The sequence below is a fragment of the Pelophylax lessonae genome (genome assembly GCF_965119305.1).
Source record: "Pelophylax lessonae genome assembly, chromosome: 7".
Lineage (NCBI taxonomy): Eukaryota > Metazoa > Chordata > Amphibia > Anura > Ranidae > Pelophylax > Pelophylax lessonae.
This window is the reverse complement of record NC_138774.1, coordinates 36,659,733-36,670,167: the sequence shown is the minus strand read 5'-3', so window position 1 is coordinate 36,670,167 and position 10,435 is coordinate 36,659,733. Positions and strand designations below refer to the sequence as shown.

The following is a 10,435-nucleotide window of genomic DNA, read 5'->3' as shown; positions in this document are numbered from 1 at the left end:
AGGCAGATTTTATAAAAAGCAAGCAGCCTGTAATAACATCAAACTTAGTGGCGGACCCTGCACTTTTTTTTTGTGTGCTGAACAGTCTAGAAAATGTTCCCCTTGTGAGATGAAAATAGAGTGAAAACTATCAATATCTGTCAGTTTGTTCATCATCCTTCATCACTAAGTGTGGGAACACCCTTTCAAAGGGCCTTCCCATTATCAGCTGGTGTCTTCCCCCTCTATGATTCACCAAAAGGTCTTGATTTGGGGTTTTTTTGACCGCTCTGTTTTGTGAGACTTTCCCATCCTGCAGCTTTCCACTAACACAGAGCACAATATTGAATTCTCTTAGAATATCACTTGTAACTAAGGGGTTGGTAAGTCTCCCAAAGAAGCTATGCTATCATGGCGAAACATGTAGAGCCGATACCTCCACAAGTGTTTCCTTAAATGTTTTTACAAGTTTTTAAATGTTTCTTATATTGTTTGAATAAAAAGATTTATGTTTTTTTTTTTTTGAAAAATTATTTTTATTGATTTTTTAAGAAAGAACAGAGTAACACAAACAGACATACACAACAGCCCCAAAAAAAAGAAGGCAGACAATAACCCAACAACAACCACCCCCAACCCCCCCCCCCCACCCAAAAACGACCACCAGCACCTTGAGAAGACCAGGAGCGACGAGGTCAGGGGGTCGGCGCAGGCCACCGTCCAAGGACAGCACGACCTACCACCGGCCCCCGGAGTAAACAACCTCCGGTCCCTTCTTATAAACAACACAGCTCCCCCCTACCCGGGATCAAAACATGTCAATTTAGCATTAAAGAGACCCAGTATCTGGCTGTTCCTGCAGGACTACAAAACTAGAATACAAGATAGCATAAGTACACTTCTATAGAGCGTTCAATCCACCAGCGTCATAACTGTTACACAATATACATTTCAGCCCACAGTGTCTGAGGAGTCCACCCACGCCCTCCAAACCTTGTCAAATTTTTTCGGGCAGCCTCGTGAGACATAGGTGGCTTTGTAGAGGGGTAGCATTGCATTCACTAGGCCTTTCCAGAACAGTAAGGATGGCGGGGAAACCTTCTTCCAATGCAATAAAATAGCCTTTTTGGCATAGAATAGAAGAATGCTCAGCAAAGTCCTGTGTGCCACCGAGGGGACCACCTCCTCCACCAAACCCAGTAAACAGACTCGCTGGGTTCGCGGGATCAGAGTCAGCAGCACCTCGGCGAGACAGGAAGTCACTGCAGTCCAAAACTGCTGAATTTGGCCACAGTCCCAAAAAATGTGAGTTGCATCTGTGGGGGAAGTGGAACAACGCCAACACTCCGCAGACGAAGTCGGGAAGATTCTGGCTAGACGGGCCGGAGTATAGTAAATCCTGTGGAGGAATTTAAATTGTATTAGCTTGTCCCTAGCAGCAACTAAATATTTGAAAGGCTCCGTCCATACATCATCCCAGTCCTCCCCCTGTAGGTCCGGCACCTCAGCCGTCCATTTTTCCCTACATCTAACTATGCCAAGGGGTGTAAGTCGGAACATATCCTTGTACACAGTGGAGAGAGTTTTGAGTGTGGTATCACAGGTCAACACGCATTCTAAGTCCGAAGGAGACAGCTCTACAGAGGATGAGGCAAATTGGGCCTGAAAGGCATGACGCAATTGGAGGTATCGGAATATAAAGCCACTAGGTAGGTTGAATTTCTCCAGCAAATGGTCAAACGGTAAGAGAGCCCCCGCCGCTGTTATATCACCCAAGGTTTTTATACCCCGTGTCGCCCACAACATCAAATCAGGTAAGCGACGAAAATGGGGAAAGGTAGGGTTCATCCACAACGGCTCAGAGGGGGAGGATCCAACATAACTGGGGCATGTCAATTTCAATGACTGGGCCCAAGCCCTAACAGTCGCTCTCATGGAGCCCAGGTGGGCCGCCTCTAAGATTGTTGCTGAATCCTCCCCGTCCGCCCGCAGCCAGCGCCGCGCAAACACCATCTGTCCTGCCAAATAATACTTGCGCCAATCGGGCAGCGCCAGGCCTCCATTACCCCACGGTTCCTGGAGGGCCCGAAGGCCAATCCTGGGAACCCCGGGCGACCAGAGGAATGAACAGACAAGGCTGTCCAATTTCCGGAAAAATGACAGTGGTACTGATAGCGGAGAATTGCGGAGGAAATATAGGACTACAGGCAGAAATTTCATCTTAAGGACACTAATACGACCCACTAAGGAAAGTTGTAGACGTTTCCAAGCTTGTATATTTTGTTGGAGTTTAGGCAGTTTAGGCAATAGAGGAGCCAGATTCAACGAGAAATAATCCTGGGGACGCCTAGTTATCTTGACCCCCAAGTAGGTGAAGTCATCCACCCAGGGAAGAGGCAGGTCCCCAGCCGCAGCCGGTCGAGCACCGTCATCGAGAGGCAAAATGGAGGACTTACTCCAGTTAACGCGAAGTCCTGAGCACTTGCCAAAATCGTTCAGGATGGACAGAGCCGCTCTCAAAGAGGGACCCGGATCCTCCAGGAACAACAGCATGTCATTGGCATATAACGCCAGACATTCTTTAATAGAGCCGACTTTAATCGACCCCACGGCCGGGGAGCTGCGCAGTGCGGTCGCGATGGGTTCAAGGGTAAGGGCAAACAGGAATGGGGAAAGAGGACACCCCCGCCTCGTCCCCCTCCCCACCCGGAAATATGGAGAAGTGAGATAGCCCAACCTTATGGCTGTTCTAGGGCTCGCGTAAAGGAGTCGGATCCAGATCTTAAATTTGGGTCCGAACCCCATACGATCCAGCGTCTTGTGCATAAAGGCCCAGTCGACCGAATCAAAGGCCTTCTCAAAGTCGATTGAGACCACCACCCGCTGCCCCGACACCTCCCCAGGAATTTGAAGATGGGTAAACAATCTCCTAATGTTAGTATCCACAGATTTACCCGGCATAAAGCCCGTTCGATCCGGGTCTATCAACGAGTGAATAACCCCAGCCAAGCGAGTGGCCAGGACCTTCGTCAGGATTTTAAGGTCCATATTTAAAAGGGCGATAGGGCGGTACGAGGAGCAGTCCAGGGGGTCCTTACCCGGTTTCTGAAGCAGCACCATATAGGCATCCATCATGGAGGGAGGAAGTTCCTCCACCTCCAAACAGTGCTGCAACAGAGAGCTAAGTCTAGGCGCTAAATGTTCCGAATATTGTTTGTAAAAGTCAGCAGGGAAACCGTCAGGACCCGGGGCCTTATGTGGTGGGAAGGCCGCAATGGCTCTTGCTACCTCTAAAGTCGTTATCGGAGCATCCATGAGGGCGCTATCCTCCGCCGACAAGGATGGCAAGTCAACGCCCTCCAGGAGGGCATCCGCGTGCACAGAGTCACTATCCGGGAGCGGGGCGTACAGGGCCTCAAAATAGTCAGTAAACGTCTCCAAAATGTCCCGAGGATCCGACCTGAGCACACCCCCAGCGGCCCTGATGAGCGGGATATTAACCGGCGGCTGCTGGTCAGCCACCAGCAGTGCCAGGAACTTGCCATTCTTATCGCCCTGTGCGAATATAGAAGCCCGTAAATTGTTAGCTTCCGTATGAGCAAGATCAGAGACGTGAAGAGAGAGAAGGCGTCTCGCCTCCAGCAATGCAGCATAGCTGGAATCAGACGGCAAAGCCGCGTTCTCCCCCGCACGTCTCCGCTCCTCCTCCTGTAACATCCTCACCTCCTCATTGTGATCTTTCCTAGCGGATTTAATGGCCGATATACACTCTCCCCTCGCCACTGACTTAAATGCCTCCCACACCACTCTCTGATCAGCTGAGTCCTCATTTTCTGTCCAGTATGACTGGATCGACTTTTCAAGGTGGGAAGTGACCTGATCCTGTTGGAGCCAGCCTGCAGCCAGGCGCCAACCCCGCACTCCAGCCCCCAATTGGGGGTTCACTGTCAAGAGTAGCGGGTTGTGATCAGACACTCCCCCGGCCCTGTATTCCGAGGCAGTCAAAAGGGATTGCATTCTGGCAGTACCAAACGCCAGATCTATGCGAGCAGAGGAACGATGAGCGGTGGACAGGTGAGAGTATTCCCTCGAGAGCGGATGCTTCCATCTCCAAAGTTCAGTCAAGCCCACCGTGGAAGCCCAGGTGAGCAGATCCACCGAGGGCGGTCTATTGGGGTTGGAAGTATCCAAGGTAGCATCCAGGATGGCATTAAAGTCACCCATAAACAACACAGGTAAATGCATATATTCAGCCAACTTATCAGTTAAATCATATAGCAGTTGTATCTGAAAAGGTGGAGGCACATAAACAGCGACCAACAGCATGGTAACGGAGTACATATCCAAAAGTACAGCCACATATCTGCCCCCTGGATCAGAGATCACCCGTTGGATCGAACATGGGATAGATTTACTAATGAGAATGGAGACCCCTCTAGCATAAGTGGAGTATGTGGCATGAAATGCCCTCTGTATCCACGGCCTACGGAGAGCTAAAATCATGTTCCCATCAAGGTGGGTCTCCTGCAGGAGGATGACATGTGGCTTAATGAGCTTTAAATACTGAAAGACACTGGCGCGTTTGAACTTATTGTTCAGGCCCCTCACATTCCATGAGAGAAGTCTTATATTGTCAGCCATGGGAATCGAGAAAAAAATTACACAGAGCCCAGGTAAGGGCTATGGGCAGGATGAAAGAAAAAAGGGACCCATAAATTACCCCCTCAAAATACACATGAGCAAACAAAAACAGGTGCTGGTGCAGAACTCCCGTGCCATTATACCAGAACAACCCCCCCAACAAACAAAGAAAAAGGGAAAGCTGAACAAAAACGAGTTTTCCCAAAACGTGAAATAAGAAAAAAAAAATGAAAAACGTAGTCTGGTATGCGGCTTCAATCCCAAACTGCCCAAAAAAAACCTGTGACGCACGTCAGTTCTCCAATGTGAGCAACAGTCCGGTATAGAAGATGTTCTTACAGTTCCGATGGAGTCTCTGATGAGACCGGATCACCCGGTGTGCAAGGAGGGCAACACGACACCCCCCTCCTCCCATAACCAGTCTCCAGATCACAGGATAGGGGACCCCAAAAATAGACATCCCTACACCATCAACAAGCCGTAGACATCCAGAAGGAATGGTAGGACAGGAGGATAAAATCAACAGGGGCAGCGTACAACAGGAAAACAAAAAAGTAAAAAGAAAGAACGGACCACATCCAAAGGGCAGCTAGCCGAGAGCACTGGCAGTCAGGACCCATCACAAGCCATCCAGCCAGTCCGAAGCCTCTTGAGGAGTGTCAAAGAATTTCACCGAGCCCTTGTACTGCACTCTGAGCCTGCTAGGATATTGCATACTATAGATAAGTTCCTTGGCCCTTAGGCGCTTCCTGACATCAGTAAAGGAACGTCTGCGGCGTTGTGTCTCCGCTGAGAAATCGGGGAATAGCGTGACACGTGCATTCTCAAAGCGAAGTTCAGGGTGCTTCCGCGCCTCCGAGAGGAGCATGTCTCTGTCCCTGTAATTGAGGAACTTCACCAGGAACGGACGGGGGGGGGGGGCTCCAGGGGGCCTGGCCCCAGTTGGCACTCTATGAGCCCTTTCCACCACATACGTGGGGGGTAAATTCTCCAGAGAGAGCAGTTGTTTAAAGAACTGCTCCGCAAATGTGGCAGGCTTTTTCCCCTCCAGCCCCTCAGGAAGCCCCACCACCCTTACATTATTCCGGTGCTGTCTATCCTCCGCATCGTCAGCTCGGTGTTGCAAGGATTTCACAATGTCCTGTAGTTCAGCCAGCTGAGTGCCATGGGAGTGTGAGCTGTCTTCCACCTCCAAGATACGATCCTCTGCAGCAGTGAGTCTCCCCCTGAACTTGTCCAGGTCATGGCGGATGAGCGTGCACTCCGATGCCAGGTGATCTATGCGCACCATCAACGCCGCTTTACAAGCATCTATGGCTTCCAGGATGGGGGCTGTGATCGCCCGCTGGTCCGCAGCTACCTCCGGAGCCTGTCCCTGAGAAGTGCCGGAGAGCATGGGGTCCGTAGGCTTCTGTGACTCCATGCCTGCACCCGTACCGCCGCTCCTCCGTGAAGACGTTGGCGCCAAGATGGCAGAGGCGGAGCCTGAGCCCTGGCTCTTGACGGAGCGGGTCTGGCGCTGGTCCTGTGGCGGCTGCCGGGCCGGTTTTGGGGCCGAGGATGGCATCGCTGAAGACCTGAGAGCTTCCCCCACAAGATGGTATAGGAGAGCAGCCCCACCGCACACCGAAAACGGAGGTAAGTTGCAGGATTAACAGAGAGCTCCGGTCCGGCACGTCTACCCTCGCTCACATCCGGCCACGCCCCCCCCTTATGTTTTTTTTTAAATACATAAAATTATGAGTTTTTTTTCTCCATCAATTGGTTCTACCCTTATTGTTTGCACCTTAAAAGTCCCAAAAATCCCTATTGATACTTCCTTTAATGTTTTTCTGTTTGCGAAATGAAATCATGTACCCAGCAGATTGTTTGGCTTTTGTACAATGATTTTACAGTTGATAACCATGGATATTTTCAGAATGAGAGTTTTTCGCAGCTAGCATTGCTAATAATCTGTTATATATGAACCATTTTCTTCCCTTCCTGGACATAAAAATGGTTTGGAAAAACAAGAGCGTCACACCAATCCAATCAAACATCCAAGAAGTTTCACGGGCTTACCCCTTCATCAGGGTTAGAAAATGGAACACAAGCAGAGCTTTTTTTCTCAGGGAATAGGTGCAGGAATTCCCCCCTTCTGTGTCACTTTTTATATCTGTCCTCTACCCACCTCCAAGCACTGTTCCTTGGTTCCACCCCCTACCTAACTCCCAAGTAGCGCCCCTTTTTGAGAATACAGAACCAAGTATCATTTTGTGGTGCTAAGTAATTTGTATGGAATTTGTTATTGATAACAAGAAAAGTAGTAAAATAGATTCCCCACAGCCAGCAGCAATAGACCCCCCATCTTAAGAGCATTAAATGGCCCTGGGCAATGCAGTGCACTGGGGCCCTGCCTACACAATCACCCACGAGAATAAAAATGTAAATTATGGATAAGGCGATATTTATTGGTACAGCAGTGCCAGGCTAATGACAGCTTCCAAGTTTGGAGAATGGGTCCGGTGAACACACACGGACGGCAGTCAGACACAACTGTCCTGTATGTGCCTGATCCCATGGAGGCGGACAGGCATTCCTGCAGTTGGGGGCTCCCCCTCCATGGCCCAAGTGGCCTGACAGCAGCGCAGGGCTGACAGGTCCTTGCCACCTGCTAAATTAGATGGCAGGATGCACACAGGAATCGGGACCAATGCTTGGCGTGCCCATTTGGTAGGATAGCCCTGACCCTGGGGCTAATCTAGATCAAACCTTGATCTAAGTATATTTTTACTTTTTTTTCATATTTATTTTTAATATTATTATTATTATTATTTTCTACACACATTTTTTTCCCTATCTCTGCAAGGACAGAGAAAGATACTATGTATCCGTCTGATCTATTCACAGAGACAAAAAATACCAGGGCGGCTTCACAGTGATTGATCACTGTAATAACCAATCAGAGGCTATCACAGAGATCAGGTGACCTGGAATCAGAGGCTCTGAAGAGGCGCAGCCTCGAAACCTGTAAGCCTGTACAGCTTCGAGGGACGATGGAATCCCGATCTCGATGCTAAGGATTTTATGCTTGTTTGATGTGCCTTTTATCAAGAACTCGTTTGTGAGTATTTTTAATTCATTATTTTAATAAATCTGTTTTAAGGATAATGCACTAGGCCGGTGCGCCCTTGTTTGTTTTTCGTTCGACCTGGAATCAGACGTTCTGGGTCCCAATCGTTAGAACGGGGCCCCGGGGCTCTCGATGAGACCCCGCTCTCTGTGCTGGAAGCACAATGTGTGGCACCCTCCCTGCACAATGGGAGATATGCAATTAAGCGGCCTCATGGAGATAGTTACCCCATTATAAAGTTACAACCACTTTAAGTTTGATTTCACAATGGCATTGGGGACCACACAAGCATATTGTCCTTGTACTATGGCAAGTATTGTAATTATAACCTGTATGTGTGTTTGCTTTGCAAAGGTTTCAGAGTGTCTTGCCCAGAAAATCATTTTCTTCCAGATTTTGCAGAAAACTGAAACATTCTAAATAATTAAAACCCACGCTAAATCAAAAGTAAATAATTAGTGATGAAAATATTAAATAGAGTTATTGCAGCTGCTGTTCACCAAGTGAAAAACCAGGTAAAGATTAATAACAAAAAACAGCGCTTGCAAAATTACCAATAGTGAAATCCTCAAGTATATATGACAGTGTTACCAAAAATAAATATATATTGACAAAATAAATACATATAAACATATGAAATGATGAAACAAAGTGCAATCGTGCTTCAATGCATCAATAATTAGTGCAACTCTAGACAGGTGCAATAGTGCTGAAAAATGATCCAATATAATGTGCAAAAAATATAAGGGAAAGTGCTAAAAAAAAGTCCAATATAATGTTCAAAATATAAAGAAAGGTGCTTGAAGTGCTGCAGTCAAAGGTGCTGTAGTGCTCCAAAACGCAATCAGTGCAAAGGTGTCCCTATCCCCTCTGAGACCTCACTTACCAGAAGTGATGGACCTTCATAGAAGGTCAAATGGGCTTTGTTATAGATCCACAGAAAAATCTCCTCCAAGTGAACCCTTTAGGACCCTTTGAAAAGAAAACTGAAACAGCTATCTATAGAAACACATGTACAGCACAGCCCTCTTCATCGGATCATCTATAAATATATTTGTGACTTCTCTCTTGGATTACTTGGCATGATGTATTGTATATGTTGTTATTCTGTATCAGGGATTCCCAAACTACGGCCCTCCAGCTGTTGCAGAACTACACATCCCATGAGGCATTGTAAAACTCTGACATTCACATACATGACTAGGCATGATGGGAATTGTAGTTCCTGAACAACTGGAGGGCCGTAGTTTGGGATTCCCTGCTGTATATCATTTGTTGCATTCCATGGTTTATCAGTATAAATGCTTTCAGATGTATAATACCCAGTTGTGATCTCCATCATTTCATCACATTTATACCTAGTTGATATACACATGGAACCTCCTCAAAATAAGACTCTTGCTGGCTTAGTCCTGTTGGGGTTCTCTGATATGCCTCAACTTCTCCTCCCAATCTCCTGTTTCTTCCTGGCTTCATATGTCCTCTGCATTGCTGGAAATACCTTCCTCGCTTTTCTTATTATGTCACAGCACCAGTTTCACACCCCAATGTACATTTTGATGGGGAACCTTGCCTTTGTGGATGTATGCTTCACCTCCATTATCATCCCTAGGGCCTTGTACGGCCTCCTGCCTGGAGACACCCACATGTCCACTCATGACTGCTTTGTTCAATTCTTCCTGTTTCTGGCAGTAGCCAACATGGACGGTTTTTTGTTGGCCATCATGGCCTTTGACCGATATTGTGCAATTTGTTTCCCCCTGCGATACCTGATAATTATGAACAAAAGAACTTGCATTTATCTGGTGGTTTTCTCTTGGATCACGGCTTGTCTACGCTCTACTTTCTACACTGTGCTTACTTCTTCTCAGCAGTTCTGTAGTTGGGTTGTCCAGCACTTCTTTTGTGATGTCCCAGTAATAATGATGTTATCCTGTACAGACATTTCAGCAGCTTTGCATAATGCTGACTTCATTGAAAGTTCCTTCTTCATCTTTGGCCCAGTGCTCTTTATTCTCGGGTCCTACATACTCATCATAAAGGCAGTTTTGGCTCTACAGTCATCTCAAGGGAGGTGGAAGACCTTTTCTACTTGCTCATCTCACCTCACTATGGTCATCCTCCTTTACAGCACAGTCATATTTATGTACTTCCGTCCAAGCTCCATCTACTCACCGGTCTACGATCGGGCCATCAGTGCGGTATATAGCGTCATTAACCCAACACTCAACCCCTTTATTTACAGCCTGAGAAACAAGGAGGTCAAAACCGCTGTGAGAAAAATGTTGAAGTAAACATGACTAGAGATAGGAAGGCCTAGGGGGAAAAAATGAAAACATTGAAAATAAACAGTTTTTTTCCCCATTTTTTACCAAGTGTTTTTTGCCTGTTTTTATGCCAGAAAATTTGAAAAAAAAAAAGGAGTGTCGAATATGTTCTTTTGCTATGATAAATAATACAGTAAAACCTAGGTTTGAGAGTAACTTGGTTTTGGAGCATTTTGCAAGACAATCATTTTTTTTTTATAAATTTTGACTTGATAAACAAGCGATTTCTTGATATACAAGTAGCATCATGTCAAAAAATAAAAGTATAAAAGAGAAGAAAGGTGCCTCTAAGTAAAGCAATATGGTTACATTCAATAAAGTTTCAACATTTAGCAACTCACATGGTTGATGATTAAAACAGACACTTCTAAGTATG

The 10,435-nt window shown here is 46.9% G+C and overlaps 1 protein-coding gene across 1 annotated transcript; it reads left to right on the top strand.

Annotated features, from left to right (window-relative positions):
* Positions 1–9,105: 9,105 nt before the first annotated feature.
* Positions 9,106–10,026, top strand: LOC309560427 (olfactory receptor 1L6-like; the record flags this gene model as incomplete). The annotated part of the gene is made up of 1 exon (XM_082264062.1): positions 9,106–10,026. The coding sequence occupies one exon, from the start codon at positions 9,106–9,108 to the stop codon at positions 10,024–10,026; it is 921 nt and encodes a 306-aa protein (XP_082120188.1).
* Between the last annotated feature and the right edge of the window lie 409 nt (positions 10,027–10,435).